The 23147-nt window shown below is 39.4% G+C and overlaps 1 protein-coding gene across 2 annotated transcripts in view; it reads right to left on the reverse strand.

Annotated features, from left to right (window-relative positions):
• Positions 1 to 996: 996 nt before the first annotated feature.
• SENP6 (SUMO specific peptidase 6) overlaps positions 997 to 23147 on the reverse strand; it is an 83722-nt gene continuing 61571 nt past the window's right edge. For both annotated transcript variants that reach the window (XM_075414488.1, XM_075414487.1), the window contains 11 exons: positions 21291 to 21517; positions 20615 to 20721; positions 20412 to 20528; positions 19436 to 19558; positions 19088 to 19180; positions 13376 to 13809; positions 10016 to 10119; positions 7869 to 7957; positions 6304 to 6372; positions 6071 to 6221; positions 997 to 3608 (listed from right to left, as the gene is read on the reverse strand). In XM_075414488.1, coding sequence (XP_075270603.1) covers positions 3399 to 3608; positions 6071 to 6221; positions 6304 to 6372; positions 7869 to 7957; positions 10016 to 10119; positions 13376 to 13809; positions 19088 to 19180; positions 19436 to 19558; positions 20412 to 20528; positions 20615 to 20721; positions 21291 to 21517 — 1724 coding nt within the window. In that variant the 3' untranslated portion in view covers positions 997 to 3398. The remainder of the gene's footprint in view (positions 3609 to 6070; positions 6222 to 6303; positions 6373 to 7868; positions 7958 to 10015; positions 10120 to 13375; positions 13810 to 19087; positions 19181 to 19435; positions 19559 to 20411; positions 20529 to 20614; positions 20722 to 21290; positions 21518 to 23147) is intronic.

Raw genomic sequence — 23147 nt, forward strand, 5'->3', positions numbered from 1 at the left:
GCTCCAGAGAACAAGCACCTTTATAGCTACTTCTTCTGCTCACATGCTAAAACGCAAGTACTGTGCTACCAACAAAGGGCAATGTAAAGCTTTAACCAGTGACTGAAAATACATCCTATTTAAACACCTGAGTAAAAAATTACAGTGGATTGGTAAACTAAGGAAACTGCATTTAGTTCATCAAAAAAGTCTAGTAGTTCACTCTGATATCCAGAAGAACATTAGCAGGAATTTAAAACCATACACGCAAAAAGCTTCTTGTTTCTGCTTTACTCATTTGCTATGCAATACATAAATAATAATAATAAAAAAATCAGCAGCATGGTTTTCTCATCATGGTGTAAAGTTTTCTTGTTTTTCAACTCTTTCTTTACTGAATGTTTTAGAAGTTAGATTCTTCCAAGACAAGAATGCAGTACAACCTCAAAAATCAAAACCGCAGTTCTTCTGTTTGAAGCCTCCTAAAAGTGTGCTCAGTTTCTTAAGCAGGAGAAATAGGACTGTCACAAGGGACTACTTAGATGTCTCTCCTGCTTTTGCAGCTATCCTGCAAACCTGCACCAGAAGTACATGCATTTTTTATGCTAAGTAATCTAAAACTTCTATAAGAATTCTTAACTGTTACTCTATCCCACGTGAAAAACAATACAAACAGATACATTATTAGGTGGCCATCTGATACCCTGCACTGCAGAACACAGCCACGCTACTCTCCAAGCATCTGTAATCTTAAATCTTATAAAGGAATACACAACTTCTACTTTCTTCAGAATATATGTGTTGTCATACAATTATTAAACAAACATATCTAGTCCCCACCCCGCTAACTTCCACTGAATAAATCCGATTCAGAAAATTCACTGGTAAAACTCTTTGTTAGGTTCCGAAACACCGTACTGTAGCTGACCATTATGCTAAGAACAAATCCCTAGCAAGCACATGCGGTAGTGAGCTTTTTAAATCAAGTCAGCAGGGTTTTAAATAACTCATTCTTAATTCTGTTTTTTTCTATGAACATCACATTTTATTAAAAAAATAGGTTTCCTATATTTAACATGTATATTAGCTTGCTGTATATGACTGCAGATCTCGAGACCTTTAACATTAAATGATAGTAAATCAAACACTTTCTTCACAGCTTTGAAAAAGGGGAGGGAGGAAGAAGGGGAGGACAGGAAAGAGGCAGGAAAAGGAGGAAGCACCAGGCCATTCCTAGCAAGAGAACCAAACAGTTCTACAGCATCAAATTATGAACCTGCATCACAGACGTCAGAAAAAGGAAAACTAGCTATTATATTGATCAAATTTGGATATATTCCATATCATTAGAACAAACCATTGGGAAAGACTACACTGGGAAGGAATACATTCTATTTGCAATTGCGTCTTCTCTGTATTTCCAAGAAATTATTTTACTTCTGTCTCTACAAGCCATCACCGATTTACTTGCATTTGTATCTTCTACTATTCCAGCATGTCGGTTGCACGAAAGCCAGATACACGTGACCCTGCAAGGGAAAGAATCTGAAACTATTTTAATCACTGAATTCCCTAACAGCAGCAAGAATGCTGGATAAATTCGATGGAGGAAACAACCTGGAGGTGTGCACATTACGTATTTAATTTGTAGGCCAGACGTTTGCCCTCAACAAGAAACCTGCGTAGGACTCATCGCTAACATAACGCATGTATGTGGTGCTTACATGTTCTCCATGGAGCCCAGGGTCTACGCGAAAAGAAAGAAACGAAGGGACTGACAACTCCCCTAACTGCCACGGGTTATCTGTGCGAAAGATTAGCAGCCCATGGTTGTACTGCGCTGCGTGCGATCGCTCTGCCTCGGTGAGTGAACCCCCTTTTCACCAGAGGGTGTCACAGAGTCACCTGAGCAGAAATGCCCTGGCAGTAATGTCACTAGCAGCCGTACTTTCAGGGTTTAGTAGAGAATAAAAACTCACGGAGAACCTTTAGTACTAGGTTAGACTTTATCTTGTGTATAAAATTGATCTTGGGGGACACAGAGTTCAGCTAGTGAATTCTCTGCTGCTTCTCTTTGGGAGGAAGGAGTGACAAATGACATTCCCAGTAGAAAAATCAGGTGAGAAAATACCATCTGCAAGGAGGGACGGAAGGTCCCTCTCTTCCCTTGACAGATTCCTTCCTGGGAAAAGACAGTTTCCAGATCCCTTCAAAGATACCTACACTAGCAGAAGACTGGAGAGAGATACCTGTATTCTTGCAAGAACCATTTCTTATTTTCCTCACTTGAATACCAAAGCCTTTCTATAACAAGGATAAAAGGCTATGTTTGCACTTCAAGCCACAATGGCATTTTAGATTGTTATAAAATCAAAATACAGTGGAAATATCCAAACAAATCCCGACATTAATCTGATGCTACCTAAAGGCAAGAACAAACAAGCAAGCAATGAACACTGGTGTTTTGGTTTTTTTGCGTGGATATTACAAAAAATAGTAATCATACACTTTTTTTCTTTTTAAATGTTCATTACTTAGATAAAGCACATATGAATGTAACATTCAGAATTGTAACATAGAAAATGTAATGTGGGCAATCCGCTAATCCAAGTACACTTACCAAAATACAATTTTATAATGAAGAAAGTCTCAAAATACACCTGTACAACAATTGGGATCCACAAAATATGATTTAATAGTATCACTCAAGATCACTTCATTGAAACCACTTTTTATAATACTGTTTGAATAGTAATCTCTGGTCAAAGAGCATTCCTTTCCCTAGCCCATCTCACTAAAGCAAGTGTGGAATTTTAATTGCAATGCGTATCTTTTAAAACCCCAAATCTGAAGCAGTCCTATTAACTATTACACTGCCTACACTTAGATACTGGGAGGATGGGAATCGCCCTCTCTGAGGTCATGGTACACTGAGACACTTACCCATATTATTGTTTGCAGCACAAGCAGAATAATCTTGTAAAGGGCAACTAAACAGGGTCAAAATATGAATTATCTTACTACCAAATCATTCCCTATGTGTTACTTAAGCCTGTAACATTACAACTTTACTGAAAAAGAAAAAGTTAACCATTTTATCCTATAAATATTTTCTTTATTTGCTTTATGTTTAGAAGTTGCTATTTCTATTAACAGAAATACATAACAAAAGCTCCCTAACAAGTGGAAAAAAAGTAATTACAAATGCTGAAAAAGTTGGCCTCATTAACATATGTACAGACTTGCTTACTTAATACACATCCTTGTGGGAATTAAATCATTTTATGACACACATTTATACAGGCATTAAACATTCCCAAGTAACTTTGAGCAGAGAATACGCCAAATCTTTAGTCCGGGCAGACAAAAATGTATATTTCAGTTTTGATTGTGGAGCTAACATGCAACAGATACAACATTCAGTCTGAGCTGCTGTTGGTAAGTTGTTCTGTTTTTTCCTGCAAAGATCTTTCCATTGAACTTGGGTCCTTCTGTCCCTTCTTTTCCTTGTTCTGCTGTTCCTGCAGCTTCAGAATTATTTTTCGTATTTCTTCTCTTTTGGTTTTCATTCTTGGGCGTGGAAACCAGTCTGTTAAGTTCATTGGTAGCTCAAAACTCAGAATGGGATTCTGAAAAGAAAGGACATTTAGATATCACAGTAAGGAGTTATTACCTAAAAGACTGGAGAGAACTGCAGTGGGAAAAAGCACATTCTTCCCCACTTCATCCCATCCGCGTGAAACAAAATTTCTACAATGTGTGTGTTTTGTAAGTGTACAATTAAGGTAAAAATCAATCAAGCTTCAGTATGTTACAGAGTAACATTCATCCAGATCACAGTTCTGTTTATGAGTGCCCAAATAACCTGCTCAGTTTGCTACATCTTTTAGACAAAGCATTTGACTGCATAAATGTCTAATTTGATAAAAAAGAAAGAAAATTACTGTAAAGATATAGCACTTTTTTTTTTAAAGGATGACTAGCATCAAAATCTAGAGCTGATTAGGAATCCGTTGCTAAATACTCCCCGTCTTATAAATACCTTTAGGACCACAACCAACTTGGAAAGTCAGTTTCACATTTCATCCTAAAAAACAGCACTTGTGAAAAGCCCCTGGCTACCACCAGCCCTTTTGATACTTACATTCTGCTTTCTTGGTAGAGGTCATTCATCCAAAGTCAAGAGAATGATTATTCCAAGACATTATCTACGCCACTTCTGTGACACTGCACAACAATTTCACCCTAACCAAGCAACAGTTTGTGGAATAGTGTTTCCTCTCAAAGAAATTCCTCCCTTTGTGCATTCTAGCTTACATCATTAAGAGGGTTATTTAACAGTGAATTACAGTCATAGAATCATACAGTCATAGCATTATGGGTTGGAAAAGGCCTCCAAGATCGAGTCCAACCATCCACCCAACACCACCATTCCTACTAAAACATATCCTGAAGTGCCACATCTACATGTTTCTTAAAAACCTCCAGGGATGGGGACGCCACCACCTCGCTGGGCGTTCATCCACTGAGCTAACACTAGCAAGACTCCTTGGGAAGAAACCGATCACATTCCGCACAGGAGCAATGTTGCTCTATGCACTGCGTTGAACTGACTTTGCCAGCGAAGCTGCTTAACACCAGCTGTAAGCAGACTTCAGCAGAAGGACACTGAAGATGCAGAAAGCCATGGACGAAAGCTGAATAGGTTTTCTACCGATTCAATTATGAAACAGGCCAGACAAAGGAATAAGAACATTAACAAAAACTAATTAGTGTGGTTACCAACAACAGTCAGATATTTCAAGTGAATCTGAGCACATCCCTCACTCGGGCGTTGTTGTCGTCGTTCGGTTTGGGGAAGCAAGGCAGGGATAGGCGTCGGGGCCAGCGGTGCAGACATTCTGCCTCTCCGCAGCCTCCTCCCGGCTCTGCCGAGCCGAGCCGACCCCCGCTCCCCGGACCCCGGGGCGGGGGGGGGGGCACTCCCAGCCCGCGGGGGCCGCGCCGCAGCCGCCCGCCCTCCGAGCGCCGGCAGCACCGCGGCGGCCCCTGGCGGCGGGAGCCGCGCCCCGCCCCCTCCGCCGCCGCTCCGCAGCGCGCCGTGGCCCAGCCGGGCGGCGCCTCCCCCGACCATCGCCCCCCGGGCCTGACGGTGCGGGACAGACCAAGAGGGTTAAAATAAGAGAGATTTTAACCAGCTGCTTCCGTGGAATCAAGGTTTGGCGTTTACCGGTCAAGTTAAGAAACCCAGCTGTATCCCATTAACGAACGTACCCCGAGCCACGCTGCTTAGGAAAAAATGAACATGCTTTCTGTACCGTGCCTTTGGTTCAGATTTTGAACTCAAATTTGAACTCTTCTTCCTTACAGGATAATTTTGAAAGGTATGCACTACAAGAACACAAAGACCCTATATATATTTTCTTAACATTCTCTCGGAAAATTCCACGGCTTCCGATTTCTGATACATATGCGCAACAAATATGATAATTAGTTTATTTTCAAAAAATAATTACTATGCATGTTAATATATAAATTAGTTCATAACGGATAATCTAATAAATAGGTACAAGAGCTACATTAGAGAGCCTTTTATTATTGTAATAATTTTAATAATTATTTCAATTTAATATTGAAGTAATTTTAATTTCAGGCTTCTTTAGTCTGAAGAAGAGAAGGCTGAGAGGGACCTTATAATTGCTTATAAATATCTTAAGGGTGGATGTCAGGAGGATGGGGCCAGACCCTTTTCAGTGGTGCCCAGCAACAGGACAAGGGGCAACGGGCACAAACTGAAGCAGAGGAAGTTCCACCTGAACATGAGAAAGAACTTCTTCCCTCTGAGGGTGACGGAGCACTGGAGCAGGATGCCCAGGGAGGTTGTGGAGTCTCCTTCTCTGGAGATATTCAAGACCCGCCTGGACAAGGTCCTGTGCAGCCTGCTGTAGGTGACCCTGCTTTGGCAGGGGGGGTGGACTAGATGATCTCCAGAGGTCCCTTCCTACCCCTACCATTCTGTGATTCTGTAATAGCTCCTATCTGACTGCTGCAGGAGACCCCAAAAGACAGTGTCCCACACAGGTATACACACCTCAAAAAAGCTCTCCACGTACTGCAGTATGTACACTCCACAGTCACTGAAGTTGTTCTGTTGCGGCACTTTTGGGTTGGAACCTTTCATGACATCTTTGGAAAAGCTTCTTTTGTTGCCTTTCCTGACTTCCCATTCCACCTCTAGATACCTATGACAGAAGATCATGCACATTCAAACTTTTTTTCTGGCAGAATTTTGCCTGCCCTACCCAATACAGATACGAAACTTACTCCCGTAGCGTTTTCACAACATTGGACCGGGAAGGGCCTCTCAGCGAGTCCATGAGCAAAATGCAGGGCCTAAGAGAGAACGCAGTGTTTAAGTACACAGTATTTTAAAGCAGTTTGGAAAACACAACTTTACACAGCTAGCTAGCTATGAAGTAATTTGTGGGGTGACCTTGAACAAAACTAGGCCAATACTATAAAGCCTTGCTAGCGCTGCTATAATCCCCTAACTGGGAAAGACAATGCAAAGTTATCTGTAGATTTAACCGTACACTAAGTACAGAGAACTTGGGAATGCACTTCAAAAACAGAGTACTGTCACAGTGAAAACATTTGTTACATGCAAAATCCAGTTGCCTAAAACTGGCAAAAGTTTTTGTTGACTAAAACTAAAGAGGGTGGGGAAGAAGTGAAAGCCTTTTCAAGCTAATTTCCTTTTTCATATAGCAGTAATTTAAGAATATGCAATAGTAAAGTCTTTAAGCGCCCTTAATGAATTTTGATACTTAAGCGTCAAAGATCTTATGAAATGTCATGTTTGGACTAAAATAATTGTCTGGTGGGAAGTATTATCTACAGATAATCCATCATCAGAATGGGACAAATTTAGCCAAGCTGTAATCAGAAGCTCACAAATATGTTTAATGCTCACAACACAGATGGATTTTTACTCCTTCATGGAAATGTATTAAGAACAATTCATACACATTGCATATTGTGTATAAATATGTAATTTTATCTTGCATCACAAGAATGTATTGTGAAAGCCTTTACCTTTCTAGTAACCATTTTATTCACAAAGAAGGAAATACGAAAATGGATAAACAGATTGTGAAAAAAATACAAACAAAATTGTGAAGACAGCAATACTAGTATTTCCAGATTTGGAATCATGCATTTCTGTCACACTAAAATGCAAGCAACCGCAGTCAATGATTATTGATAAATAATTTCTGGGTTTCAAACATAAAAGTTTTAAAATCCAAAATAGGTAAAAAAGTAAACAAAAAATTGTAACTGAACTTAGTATGTGAAACTTTATTATTAGAGAAAAAAGAATAATGCTAAGAAAAGAATGAGACAATAAAGAGAAACAGTTAGAACACGTTTAGATAAGAAATAGGAGCAGTTAAAATTATTCCCATTTTCCTGCACTAATTTAAGTGGTGACAAAGGTTATCTTTAGTATTAGTTACTTTCATTTGAAGACATTATTTTTTTTAATATAGACGGATACATTTAAACATGCTCTGCACCTTCTTTTTGTGGAATCTAAGTGTAGGATATCAAAGAACAACCTTATTTGAAGAAACCATCTTCAATTGCCTGAAGCAGCACACAGGCTTAGCAGAAACCCAACAAGCTATTATTTCACTTGTAGTTTCATTCATTAAATTTTCTGCTCACTGAAGATGATGGTACTACAAAGCATAAAATTCTCTCTCAAACACTAACAACATGCTGATTTAAAGTGTTTGAAGACTGATGTACGACTGTTTCTCATAATTACTGTCTTTTAAATTTCATGAACTTTATGAAATTTCCATTTTAACTGTTTTAATACTTACTGTTTGCAGATAGTGGGCTTCAGGTGCCATTGTCCCATTTCTGAATTACAGTTATCATCTACAAGGCCACCATCATCACTGCTGTCTTCCTACAGAAGCAACATGTTTACAGGTGTTTAAAAGCTAACGTTTTTCAAACAGATGCAAGAGAAAATATTGCTATACTTGCCACTTTTCTTCAAGACCAATAACATAATTTCATTAAAGAAGTGGTAACTTTAATCTGAAACCATTCATTGTTTATAAAGTTTGCATTACCAACTTTTAGTTACATGGTTTCTCAAATCCCTGTGGGAACGACACGGAGTGAAGGGTGCAATTTATTTAACAACCGCTGAAATTAGAAAAAAGCTGCAACTGACACTTCAAATCATTGCTGGCTTAAAAGAGGTGCATCTCCGTTATTTGATTATAATCCAAATTATCAATACTTTCCCTTGCCAGTGATTACTACAAACTTGCTTGGCGGTTTCATGTATGTTATCTTCTAGATGACATCAGACAAAATCTGCAATGAACTCAGAAGTAAAATTTGATCTTTGCTCCAGAATGCACCAACTTGGTTTTGAAGGCAAGGGAAATTAAACTGCCATGATATTCTATATCACAGGCTGCAAAAACAGTCATGCCACAAACCTGGGAATGTCCTTCGCCCTTTTGATTTCAGTATTGATTACTATGAAGGATATGGAAATTTTATGAACAAAACCACTGAATTCTTGTATCCAGAAGTAACCCAGTGATCCATGGTTTCTTACCTTTCTACAGAGTTCACTATGACTACTGCAGACCATTACGTTATAGGGAGAGAGGTGCTTTCCAAAAATGAGAACCCCCCATCAGCACGATTTGTGAAATATTTGGTGAGAATTATATGCACTTCACCAACACGCAGGATGCTATGACTGAAATCCTCATGCTACCCCACGAAGATGTTACAATATTAGAAACTACTGCCTTGTTCCTAATACACTTGTTTCTGTTGCAGCTTCCCCTCCATTGTTGGCAGATGTGTAGGTGCACTCAGCCTGTCGTGGTCTACCATTTACTGTATTTGCTTTGTGCATTCTAGAATATACCAGCTACAGCTTCAGTCTGCGTTAAGTTCTAAGCTACACTGCAACTGCAGAAATGGGCATCTTTTCCTCCTCTCAGGGAACACAGCCGGCCATGTGCATTCTTCCCTGTCTTCATGCCATGTATTATTGCAAACACTCTAGTACTCATTCTCCATCTTCAGGAAACTCTAACTGCTACAAAATAGACAGAAAGGCACTTCCAGCAGGCGAGATTCACAGAATGTCTGGGCAAGTGGCATGACAGGAGAGGTGGGTTGATCCTCTATGAAAAATGCAGTTAGGTTTCAACACCAACTGGAGCTTTTATATGTATGCACACATACATATACTATTTGGAAGCCATTACAAATAGCTGCAGGCTTTAGAAAATAACTGTTGGTTCTGGAACAGGAAGGCCAAGTAGGAAGAGTAAATGTGTAACTCCTAGCTTGCTCACATTGAACTCACACCGGTAGAAGCAAAAGGGCTATGGAATAATGTCCTCATATCCAGCAATGAGTCAGTAAAGACATTTTAATCATCTGTCTTTCCACAGCTCTAAAATCTACAGATCTTCCAATCTGAACAAGAACACTACTTCATTATAAATCCATGTTGTTTAAATTTGATTAGGAGAAGCACCAATGAAACAAAACAGCAGAGTAGCACCTACTTATAAACGTGTCTGTGTATGTCCAGGAAATGCAGCTGAAAGAAGAGAGTAACTTCTTCTTGGGTCTGGTAGATAAATACGGGAGTGAGGGAGATGAAAGATAAAAATGTGTTGACTTTCAGAGTTTCCACTAAAATCATTGGGAAACACTGTCACTACGCAAAAGACTCACAAAATTAAACGCAGGATTAGTACAGCACTTTCCTACTAAATAGTTTAATGAACGAATGTACAGTCCTCTCCTGTCAGCTAATTTGCAAATTTTTCTAGGTAACCAGTACTTTGGATTTGAAACTCGTAAAGATGACTAGCTTTAGACAATGCACATTCACAATGTGTATACAGCTTTTAAGCTGCTCATTCAAAATACAACACAACAGTTTGTATTTCCCAAATAAAATTGCTAAATTCTTTACCTGGTTATCTTGGTCTTCAGAAAAATCTATAAGCTCATCTTCATTTAGTTTACTGCCGTCAGCTGAGTCGTCACTATAGTTTAGCCTGATTTTGTGCAATCCATCTGTATCAATCACAGATAGTAGTGTATTTAAACATCAAATACTACATCATCTTTGAAGACCAAACTAAATTTAAGCACCTCAGATCTGCTCAGGATTACTCACAATAACTGTCATACAGCTGACATAGCATTTTATTCATGCATATGAACAAAAGTGGGAAGTTTCTTCTAAGTAACACAGCAGAAACTGCTCCTTATTCTGTGAAACGCCTAAAAAAATCTAGAGATCTAGACTAAAACCCACCATGAACTTACCCTGTAGTTCCACGAAGCCCTAACAAAAGTATAAATTGGTACTGCTACCAAAAGGAGCAGTCTTATTTGGTCCCTAATATAACTACTTATTCCCGTCCCTAGCTGGTTCCTTCCACGACACCAAATACATCCACACACAGTGGACCAGACTGAGAAAGTCAGTCACAAGCTTATTATTTTTTAACTTGGATCAGTTCTTTGATCAGATTTGCTGTGCAGTTATGTGAAGACTTGTGCTGGTAAAAGGGAAAAGGCAGCTTGGGAACACACTGCTAGGGAGGGCAGAATGCAGGATTAGCTTTCCTGAGAGCAGCAGCTTAGAAATGTTTGTGAAACTTCAGTGTCTGCTGCATAAAAAGAGCATCTGTAAATTCAATCCCTACCCCCTCTACGTATTTAGTCACTTGGGAAACAGCATCAGAAGAAATAAAGAATAATGCATGTTATAGCTATATCCGTGAGAGAAGCAGATACAGAGAGCTACAGGCTCACCAGTCTTACTGTACTACCATGCAAGACTTCAGAACAGATTTTGAGGGGAAAAATAATGAACTATGTGGGAGTAAGTGAAAAATGAGTAACTCTTGCCAGCAAAACCTGAAATCTCCATAAGGAAACTTTTCCTAAGGCAGCGGCTATACAATATATCTAAACAATCACAAAAATAGAAGTGCTGGTTATGGTGTCACTGGAGAACGTATTACTCATTAAAGAAAACTAGGATTTCTATAAGAACAGTAAATAGGGCAATGAACTAGGTAATGGAAAAAAACGAAGACGACCTGCATTTGAGAATACTCCAACAGAGAAGCTGAAGTAACACTTTGGAAAGAGGTTACCAGGGACAAATTTGGGAAAAAGTCTTACTCAGTATCTTTGAAAAGACCTTTGCACAAGAAGTAGGCCATATACTAATATGACTTCTTGCTGACAGACACCTAAAAAGTAAAAATCATTATTGAGAAGAATCACATCTCATATAAGAATTAAGCAATAAAAAGGGGATTAGATAAGTAATAAAAAAGTACATATTTTGGATGATTTTTTCAAAGTTAACTAGGTATCAGCTCCTACTGATGTACGAGTCCAACACCAGCATTTAGTTTGAGATCACGAGGAAGAACTTCTTCACTTTGAGGGTGATGGAGCACTGGAACAGGCTGCCCAGGGAAGCTGTGGATCCTCCTTCTCTGGAGATATTCAAGATCCACCTGGACAAGGTCCTGTGCAGCCTGCGCTAGGTGACCCTGCTTCGGCAGGAGGGTTGGACTAGATGGCCCACAGAGGTCCCTTCCACCCCCAAACATCCTGTGATTCTGTGATCAAGACACCTAAGTTTAGGCTCTCCTGTATAGTAAGCACCTAGGGTCTCACTATGTTAAGTGGAGACCATAATCAGAGCAGAGAGCTATGCAGCTCAACAGCTACTCTATGTCTGCTTCAGGATGCGAAGAGGATGTCTCTTGGTTTCATGGACTATATTATCAAAGAAGCACCTGCTGTCTTTTGAGATATTCTAGGATATCCAGGACATACGTATGGATTTGGCAGAGTCAAGACCCACATCCTTCTGGAGCAACAGCTGAAAGCCGGGTAGAAGACCCAAGGCCTACATCCCCACCTTCTATCTGGCTGAAACAGAAGTTTAGATACACAGCACATCTAAGTTTAGCTGCCTGAACATATGCTTAGTGTCCATGGCAAATTGAATCTCGCCCTTAAACCAGGGCTGTGACCCATAAGAATGTCTGCATTAATGAAAGTGTGCATCACCTGCAACAGCTGAGCAAGAGTCCAAGTGTTTTAGTCAGCAACAGACTGACCATCAGCCACCAATACAATGCAGCCATAAAAAAAGAGAAATGTAATCCTAGCACAAATATATGTCATAAAGTAAGTTTCAACTAATTACAGACAACTAACATCCAAGACACGTGAAACCATATCATACAGCAGTAATATCATAAACAGTAACAATCACACATAAAATGAAAAATCAATTCAAACAAGAGCAGATCTACACATATCCCCAATCCCTCACCAAGTCCTTCTAAAAGTGATAATGTTATCATGTCACTTGAATAAATTTAGACTAGAAAGGAGGAGAGTGTTTATACCCACAGAGATATTAAAGTTGTAATGGCCTGCGCCATACAGACTAGACCACATGATTGATAATCTTTTCAGATCTTGTACTATAAGCTATGTAATTACTCTACTGTGTAAATTTAAGTCAGTAGGAATACTGCAGTGACTAAAGTAAAAGTTTCTGCATGACAGATGTTTGGTACTGTGCACCTCAAAGGTATCCAAACCTTGCAGTGAGCACAGAAAACAATCTTTTCCTAATTCCTTTAAAAGTATGTCAGCTCCTTTGTTCACTTAGGTACAAACACTGTTCCAGATCACTGAAATCAGCCTCCACAGCAGCAATGCATGAAGAAAGCCTCTCTAAATGCAACACAGACATCATGTGAGAGAATATGTATGTATTTTTTTTTTTTAATTATTTTCTTCTTACTCTTTTTTACCTACCCTCTATCAGGACATTAAATAACTTGATGGTGTTGAAGCAAAACCTCAAATGCTAGAAGACACTGGAATTAAGGTTGTGCACACAATCTTAATTCAGCTCCCCCACGCACATACATTATGAGGCTCCATGGTCAACCACTATTCTTTCCTTAACAATTACACTCTTAGAGTGATGCAAAGGGATATCTACAAAATTATTTTGCGTGAAAAAAGGTCACACAACTGAAAAATTAATCTGATTTATGAAAACAGCATTTTATGTCCAGCCCTTGGCCATGAGAGTTATGTCAACAGCCACAAAAACATTTTATATGCAATGGCTATAAATTGCTTGTATTTCAAGCACTCAAACTTCAGCCACATACTAAACTTTCAAAGTATGAAGTTTACACAATTGCCAAAGTAGTAACAGAGGTGAAACCTCCAAATTTTTCATGAAAATGTACATATTTTTACAATTACATACCCATAGATTGGCTAGCAGTTGTGAATTCACCCTGTATACCATTTTCGTCCAGAGTCCTATGGTCTAGTTTATGGCATGCTGATTCCACAGTGTTAGGTTCTTCCACATCACTGTCTATTTGATTTAGTTTTCTGAAAGCACTTCTTCCCCTACAAGGGCTTCTTCTGCAGCATGAAGACTCACTGTCCTCTGTTTCAGTGTTTGGGTCAATTAAAGCTGTATTATACTTTTTGGTCAACATCTTCTTTGCTGTGGACTTGGAAGGCGAGTTTTGTGCATCTAACTCATTTGGCAAAGGAGATGGTGTGTTGCTCTCTCCATCTGAAGAGGAAGATTTTATCTGTGTTGTAGCATTTTCATGATAGTGGGGATTTGGTTCATATTTGGGTTTTTCTAAACCAGGAAAACAGATGACAGCCAAAAACCAGTGGGCACTGCAGAGGAAAAAAACACATTAAAAACTAGAAATTACATTAATGCTCATGGTTAAAACTGAAGTTGGTGAACAGCAAACAAAACACTGACAGCGTGTGTGCGCACACGCACACAAATCCAAATCCTGTCCCCCGTAGTTATCAAAGATAGACTGTTATTGCTCCTTACTCTTCTGCACAGGTTTTACTCAAGCCTTCTCAGTCTTCGCTAAAGCTAAGATCACTCCATGCAAGTAGTCACCAACAAATGCATTAATATGACACAGTTAGTTGAAAACAGGTGTCGTCTAAATAGTTATTTCAACTTGTTCATACTTTATACATTCTTTTCATTCTTTGAATTAAAGCTTATTTCTTTTTTAACATTTTCTTTATCACTGCCTGAGTTGGAGATTGTAGAGTTCATGTTTTACGGCTGTATAAAATCTTCTAATAGTTCAGCACTAGCAACACAAGTAGTCAGATCTAATGGTATAGCTGAATTGCCCATATTCTTCCACCTATGAAATCTTCCAATTATATATGACACTTCACATTTTGAAAGAAATCTTGTCAACAGTGAATTAAAAAAAGGGGAGAAAAGAGCATTTGTAATGTCATTACCACGACTCTGTTGTCCTCCTCACCCTTCACAGAACTTGTTTTCTAACCCTTTCAGGATCAAAAACAGTCATATTCCCCAACATAAGATAGGAGATAAGTTTTGCCCCAGTTTCCTCCTCATCTCCTTGCCTCTTTGGACTTCACTAACTTGCCACTTAACAGAAATGGAGCAGCAGCATATTCAGGGATTGAGGCATTTCAAGTAAGTACTGACTGACCTGATTTAGATATTTTTCCGAAGGTTCTCTGATTCCCTACAGCAAATAACAAAACAGAACCTAGCTATGTATTATGCAAGTGAAGCCATATCTCAATGTGTTTTAGAAAAAAGAAAAAGCGGCGGCTAAAAATGCAGGTCAAAATAACATTAAAAAATGAATTAGATTATCACGAAGCCTAAATTCCATCGAAACCTCAACACAAGTTAGAGTAAGTGGCCTTTGAGAGCAGCATGTGAAGTATGGAGGCGTTTTGTCTTGAATGATTCACCACACCTAGTACATAAATATATTAAGTATTGCCAAACCCTAGAATTTGTGTGTGCTCTATTAGTATAGGCTTTATTTACCAATTATGTAAACAGACTAGCAAATTAACCTGAATCTAAAAGGAAAATAGCTTGTAACTTATAAAAGAACAACCTATTTCCATTGCAGAGTTGAACAAAAAGGACTGTACTGCCAAAGGACACTGCTGTAGTCATGATTATAACAGCCATTTTGTTCTGAAGTTAATTCTCCCCTAGATTCATCTTGCCCATCTCCAGTTACTGCAGTTTGACAACTTGTTAGATGATGAACCCACATTTCCTAAACTAGTGGTTGTGGGAGAGTCTGGAAAGACTTTCTGGAAGTAGATACCGAAGTCCAGTAACTCCAAAGCAACCATTTCTAGAATGCACTCTCAAACCAGATGCCAGAATAAATAGCTGTGTCCTAAAACAACAAGAAAAGCAGCATTCTAGGCAGCACAGAAGCAGCATTATCAGAAGAAAACATTAGCAGCATTCTTACAACGTAAGAGAATCTTTCAAGTTTTCTCAAATTTTACAATAACTTCTTTCACATTTCACGTACTACCTAGTTCAAGACACAAAGAAGCAAAAGAAACTGAGACTGGTTCTCAACCAGACTAATTTCTCCTCAAATTAAGATTTAAGACCTTTATAAACAGTCATGAATGCAGATCTTTCACTGGAGCCAAAGAAATTCCTCCATACCTTTGATCCACTATTGTATCACATAGAGAAAATTCTGTTTACGAGGACTAATTACCAGCATTGAAACAGGTGGCAAATTCCCGAAAAATACCTGTAGTGCTGCAGTGCATTAAGTTGCAAATACTGGGAGAGTCTAGACAACACAACGCTCTATGCGAGTTCCATGATCATGATCTATGAAGACAAGGAATAAACTAGGGAAGAGCAGTGGGTGATGAGAGCCTTACTACACTATACTACGTTGCACATACAGATGTCTAGGCAAAAGCATATTGCAAAAATTCTGAAAATGAGGTTCTCCAAAAAACACACAGGCATTAACTGGCTCTCCCTCCTCATCACTGATCCTCTGTGCTCCTAGCATTTTCACTGATCCCTTGGAATTCTGAGGCAATGCCCCGATTTAAAAAAAAACCTAGATGGCTAAACACCAAGTAGTTGGAAGTTGTGTTCTGATGAACACATCACATCTAAACGTCTCCATTCTTGTCAACACAAAGCGTGACAGTCCTCATTTTGCAAGTGAGGAACAGGAGCATAGGGAAATCTGGGGAAATAATGTAACACGAAAGTTGTCACACAAGGGAGTTTCTGAAAAAGCTGCAAATTAGTACGGGTGTTAGGTCCCAGCCCACAGCCTTCATCATAAGACTGGCATATCCAAAAGACTCACTGCAGATTCAGAAACCAACTGACATACAAATCAACACCACAAACATACAAAAATATTGTATTTGCCACAAAAGCAAGGTTTCACAGCCCTATTAACAGACAAAGCCCAGAAGCTATGTATTTCATAACGCATCATATACACAGTTACAGAATGCTACCTGAGGCTGTAACTTACACAGACAGGATCTAAACTGTAATTGTAAATCAGATCAGAAATGCTTCAGGTTAGTATTTTGCCATTAACAAACAAAAATCAGCACTGATACTTTTTGCCTCTTTTGTCACCAGTATGTTTAGTTCTAAAAATAAAACTTCCTGGTTCTGTATCAGTCTTCAGTGCCCAGGCAGGCCCTCAGGAATCCCAGGCCCCAGAGGTAAGAGAAGAAGCCTACAGAGAGGATGACTTTCCCTTGGTCGAGGAGGACTGCGCGATGGATCGCTTAAGCGATCTGAATACCCACAAATCCATGGGCCCCGATGGAATGCACTCACGAGTACTGAGGGAGCTGGCGGATGTCCTTGCTGAGCCGCTCTCCATCATCTTTGAGAGGTCCTGGAGGACAGGAGAGGTGCCCGAGGACTGGAGAAAGGCCACTGTCATGCCAATCTTCAAAAAGGGCAAGAAGGAGGACCCAGGGAACTACAGGCCGGTCAGCCTCACTTCCATCCCGGGAAAGGTGATGGAGCAGCTTATCCTGGAGGTCATCATCAAGCAAGTGGAGGAAAAGAAGGTTATCAGGAGTAGTCAGCATGGATTCACCAAGGGGAAATCATGCTTGACCAATCTGATAGCTTTCTGCAATGGCATGACTGGCTGGGTAGATGAAGGGAGAGCAGTGGATGTTGTCTACCTTGACTTCAGCAAGGCTTTCGACACGGTCTCCCATAACAACCTCCTAGGGAAGCTCAGGAAGTATGGGCTGTATGAGTGGTCAGTGAGATGGACTGAGAACTGACTGAACGGCAGAACTCAGAGGGTTGTCATCAGCGGCGCTGAGTCTAGTTGGAGGCCAGTAACTAGCGGTGTCCCCCAAGGCTCAGAACTGGGCCCAGTCTTGTTTAACTTCTTCATCAACGACCTGGACGAAGAGTTAGAATGTACCCTCAGCAAGTTTGCTGATGACACCAAACTGGGAGGAGTGGTAGACACACCAGAAGTCTCTGCTGCCATTCAGCGTGACCTGGACAGGCTGGAAAGTTGGGCAGAGAGGAACCTGATGAGGTTCAACAAGGGCAAATGCAGGGTCCTGCACCTGGGGAGGAACAACCCCATGCATCAGTACAGGCCTGGGGTGGACCTGCTGGAGAGCAGCTCTGCGGAGAGGGACCTGGGTGTCCTGGTGGACGACAGGTTCACCATGAGCCAGCAGTGTGCCCTGGCTGCCACGAAAGCTAACGGTATCCTGGGGTGCATTAGAAGGAGTGTGGCCAGCAGATCGAGGGAGGTTCTCCTCCCCCTCTACACTGCCCTAGTGAGGCCCCATTTGGAGTACTCTGTCCAGTTCTGGGCTCCCCAGTTCAAGAAAAATGAGGAGCTGCTGGAGAGTGTCCAATGGAGGGCTACGAGGATGATGAGGGGACTGGAGCATCTCTCCTATGAGGAGAGGCTGAGGGAGCTGGGCTTCTTTAGCCTGAAGAAGAGAAGGCTGAGAGGGGACCTTATAAATGCTTACAAATATCTCAAGGGTGGGTGTCAGGAGGATGGGGCCAGACCCTTTTCAGTGGTGCCCAGTGACAGGACAAGGGGCAACGGGCACAAACTGAAGCACAGGAAGTTCCGTCTGAACATGAGGAAGAACTTCTTCCCTCTGAGGGTGACGGAGCACTGGAACAGGCTGACCAGGGAGGTTGTGGAGTCTCCTTCTCTGGAGATATTCAAGACCCACCTGGACAAAGTCCTGTGCAGCCTACTGTAGGTGACCCTGCTTCGGCAGGGGGGTTGGACTAGATGACCCACAGAGGTCCCTTCCAACCCCTACCATTCTGTGATTCTGTGAAGTTAAGAAGCACTAGAAGCGGTACTGTAGTGAAGTTCATGAAAACAATACAGGATTTACATGTCAATTCAACATAAAGACAACAGCTACTTCTCAGAGTAAGAGAGATAACTTGATCAACAAAACCCCAAAATGTTTTTTGACTGAAAAAACTAATTGACTCCAGTTCTCTGCTCTTGACTCATTTTGAAACATAAGAATATATGGAAAAGAGCAGTATATATATGTTGTGAAATGCAGAAATGTGTTTGTGACAACCTGCTCTGATCTTAAGGAAAGCAAGCATCACTGAAAGTCCTTAACAACCAACAGAATGCTAACACAGTCTGCTTCCTCACCCAAGCAAAATATCAGGACAAAAGGATATAATTAAAAAGAAAAAAGCTCCTAATACAGGGCAGTAGAGATTTTCAATCGCATGTTTTTCCTGCAGTGGTTTGTTGTAACTAAAGGATGATCTCATCTATATCAACGAGATCTCATTAGAAAAAGTAAGGACTCAAAAAAGTAAATTCAAAAGTTATCAGTGACAACAGATTAGAAGAACAAAGTCCAGAGAATCAGGTAAAACCTCAAAAAAATACGCAGAAAAATTAATTTTTGCTCAGTCTTTATGTTATTTGGTAGTTCTTATATTACAACAATGCACTTAAAAACAAAATAATAATGTGAGGCCTGGAAAAAGCTGTTTATTCTCTTAATTTTTAACTTCAATTCACACTGCAATATAACTTTCAATTTTAGCTTAAGCGTTTACCAAGTGTGATAAAAAGGTATGTTTACTTACGCTTCATTAAGGGGAACAAAAATGAAATCTTTCTCAAAAATGTCAACATGCCTTGTCCATGTTTTTACTCGCCCATGTCGTTTTTGTTGTATTCTGCAAGAAGAAACCAACACATGATTTGCAGGGTGGCTTATTTTAATTGAAAAATTACTTTTCCAGATATTTTCACCTTAACAACTTCTTAAGATTTTAAAGGCATATTCTATGTTTGTTACAGGTCTGGATGCTTCCTAGAGTTCTGCTGATATCATCATATTGTTTGTAAGGATTTTATCTCTGTAAAGCATCTACCCTTGTAGTCTTCACTGCGTTTAGCTCTTGGTTAAACTGACTTATCAACAGACTTACGAAAGGTTTGAAGTTTCGTGAGTATTTCTTCTCTCTCTTTGATTAAGGCGTTTATAGAAAAATGAACTGAACACATGTATTCTATCAGCATCTTCTTTTTTCAGTTTTTCAAGTACCAAATACCTAATTAGTTAAAAAAAAGTGAAAAATTCATGGAGGCGTTAACTCAAAGTATTCATCATCAGAGTAAAAAGGATTGCCAACAGTGCTCCCTCCCCACCGAATTGTTGCAGCCTCTCACAAAACAGCTGTAAGAATATTAGAGCTAACTAACCACACAAACTAATGAATCCAAAATCTGTGTCAATATTTCAAGGTATTAAGTGCTCTGCTCAATCAACAAGTTGGTCTGCTGCTGTTATATTTATTTATATGTCACAGCAGGAAAACAAATTTTCAAGGAGTTTGTCACATAACTCCCTATCTAGGAAGGACCCATATTTTGTCACTAAGCCACTAAATCTCCAAACACTCCCAGAGTGATGCACTATTTTTCTTTTACCTCTACAATATTTTAATAGACTCAAAATTATACACACACCCCTTATGTGTACCATAAACACAGCAGCATGTAACAATTGAATACACTTCTACCGTCTGTACTATCAATGACACCAAAAGATGAATTTATGTATTATGTTAATCAAAACAAATGAAATTCCAGAGAACATAAATACTCTGGAAAAAACAACTGGACTTGAAAATGCTTTTTTTTTTTTTGTCCTTGCACTTTAAATTCCTCTTCAGATGCAGAGAAATTCTGAAGAACCTATTTTCCAAGTAAGAACAATGTCACAGTCAAGCAGGATAGGAGAGGAACCAGAACTTCTTGCACAGATACAAAACAACCTTTAAGATTACAGCTATACATAGTTGGAGTCCAAGTGTTACCAACTGACCTGTGAATCTTTAATGTCATAACTTTTCAAGTTTCAAAGTAAAAGACAACTAAAAACTGATGTGAAATAAAACTTACTTTAAATAAAAATCAATAATAACATCATTTAAAAATTCTCCTTCATTTAGACAATGGAGGTCTTCGTTGGTCACAGAAATACCACCTTTAGCTGGAGGAGGTGGATAAACTATCAACCTGAAAAGAAAAGATACATTCAATAATAAATATGAAATGCCAAAAAACCTGAGAGAATTGTTACAGGGCAAAGATAAATATCTTACTTTTCTATAGGACCAATAAATACTGTATGTGGTTCTCCAATTTCTTCATCATCATCAAAATACGGTAACTGTTTATTTCGCTGCTGCATTTTAGACTCAGAAGAAACCTTAAAAGAATAAAGTCCATATTAATTTGCACACTGTACTCAAATTTACCAAAAACGGTAATAAAGCTCTGTGAAGTCCAGCAGTGTAATATCCATTGCTTTTGAGCAGGACTTCAAATTTGGGTTTTTTCCGTTCCTAGTTCATTTATTACACTGTATTTCCTGTAGAGCTACAAAACTTTCAAACTCTTCACAAGGTAGTTTTATTTAAAGAAAGCACTAATTATACTTAACTATAACACTGCAACTTAATTTCTTGTCTGAAATATTGTGATTTTACCGGTAGATGATTTTGGAAACAATTATGTTGTCTAATTACAGTACACATTTCTTGTCCCTTAGTAATTTTTAAATGACAACATTACTTGTGGACCAATGTACAACTTTACAATCAAACTAAACACACTAAAAAGTATTGTGAATGCACGACTATCTCCCACCATGAACCAGTCTGGGAATCCTCATATAAAAGCCAGCAGAAGTTGTTGGGATTTTTTTTTGCTCCAGTGACTAGCACACTATCTTTAAAATAATATAATGACTTTGTTCTAAAACAAAAACATAATTACATTTTTTATTTTGTTTTCTCTGTGAGATGGGCTTCCTTTGGAACTGTCTTCCAAGCACTTAGTAAATGCCACAAGCCTGCCATTGGCTTCTTCAAAGGAAATTTTCACAAAGAAGTCAGAAATATTATTTCTAACACCAATATCAGTAATTATTTTTTCAAATATTGAGTTTGCATGAGGATCAAGACCAGTTTCAAAAATCAAAATGATGTACTGTTCTTCTTGACCTACAAAAAAGCAGCGAGAAAATTATTCATATAGAAACAAAATAAAACATGTTGCACTTATAAAGAGATTTCAAAAATCGTAGGCCAGCACGTGCACACACTGCTGACAATACCTACAAGCAGTAACACACATGTATGCAGACTGAAGGATTAACTACTCAACCCTTTTACCTACATTTGCAAAAAGACTGCATCCAACTTCTGCCTTTATCTAGAAATGTCATTACACCTGATAACTTTTTAAGACACTGAATGCAAAGCCAGAACATGTTTTCAAATACAGCTTCTCTGTTTACTGACAGTAAGGCTCTGTAATCAATACTTTCTCTTTTTCTTCTTATAGTTCCTATCCTATTGTTTCAACACAATTCCAGAAATTATGTATTCAGCATAATTTCCTCTCTATACAGGGAAACACCTTGCCCTAATTTCTCCCAGGTCAACAGCTCTCTCAAAAATCAACCAAGATGCATTCATCTGTGGAAATTTATTAGAAAAGGAGAACTGTATTAAGAATGTAGATGGGTTTTTGTGGTTTTAATGTTTATTATAAAAATGGCTTTCATCTACTTAACCCCTTCAACGTCTACACGGTATTCTGTTTTAAAATATTTCAGTCTGGCTCTTCCCTACTTTCAAAAAGATGTGATTGTAAAAGGGGAAGGGGAAAAAAGAAAAAAAAGAAGAGAGAAAGAACTAAGACAACATACACTAAATTAAACAAGAAACAGTAGATGAGACCCCATGATTCATGGTCTGTCCTGATCCCAGAAGGCTGCACTATCAAACATTACTGCTTTTTGAAAATTTCACATATTAAAGTCACTACAGCATATAAGCCCAGAGGTCCCCAGCCTTTTAGCTAAAACAGTCTGTAAGAATCACTTTTACATGGAAATACAAGCACTGACATCTACGTGTTACCTCTTTCAGACAATAGAAATTCTCAGAAACAGTAACAGGTTGGAAAAAATACTACTTGGGGTAGTTAGCAAGTAGGATGCAAAACTTAAAACACTGCTTAGAAACTAAACTGAATAGAACGTTGGGGGGGGGGGGAAGTACATTTTGAGACGACTGTTTCCAGACTTAAATGGGAAAACAAGCATGACTTTTTTAAAAAAGTGGATATATGCTTATAAATATCTTAAGGGTGGGTGTCAGGAAGCTGGGGTCAAACTCTTTTCAGTGGTGCCCAGCGACAGGACAAGGGGCAATGGGCACAAACTGAAGCACAGGAAGTTCCACTTGAACATGAGGAAGAACTTCTTCCCTCTGAGGGTGACGGAGCACTGGAACAGGCTGCCCTGGGAGGCTGTGGAGTCTCCTTCTCTGGAGATATTCAAGACCCGCCTGGACAAGGTCCTGTGCGCCTGTGCTAGGTGACCCTGCTTCGGCAGGGGGGTTGGACTAGATGACCCACAGAGGTCCCTTCCAACCCCTAACATGCTGTGATTCTGTGCACCAAGTTCTAACAAAACTATTCTTACTGATTCTAAGCACATGTTGTTAGGTACATAACTACAAAAACCTGTAATGGCAATTTCACAAAAGAAATAGTTATTTTTCTCTGATCAGATTTCTGTTACCATAGAAACAGAAATCTCTTAAGGATCTCCAATCCACTGGC

This window comes from Opisthocomus hoazin, chromosome 2 (genome assembly GCF_030867145.1).
Source record: "Opisthocomus hoazin isolate bOpiHoa1 chromosome 2, bOpiHoa1.hap1, whole genome shotgun sequence".
Taxonomy (NCBI): Eukaryota; Metazoa; Chordata; class Aves; order Opisthocomiformes; family Opisthocomidae; genus Opisthocomus; species Opisthocomus hoazin.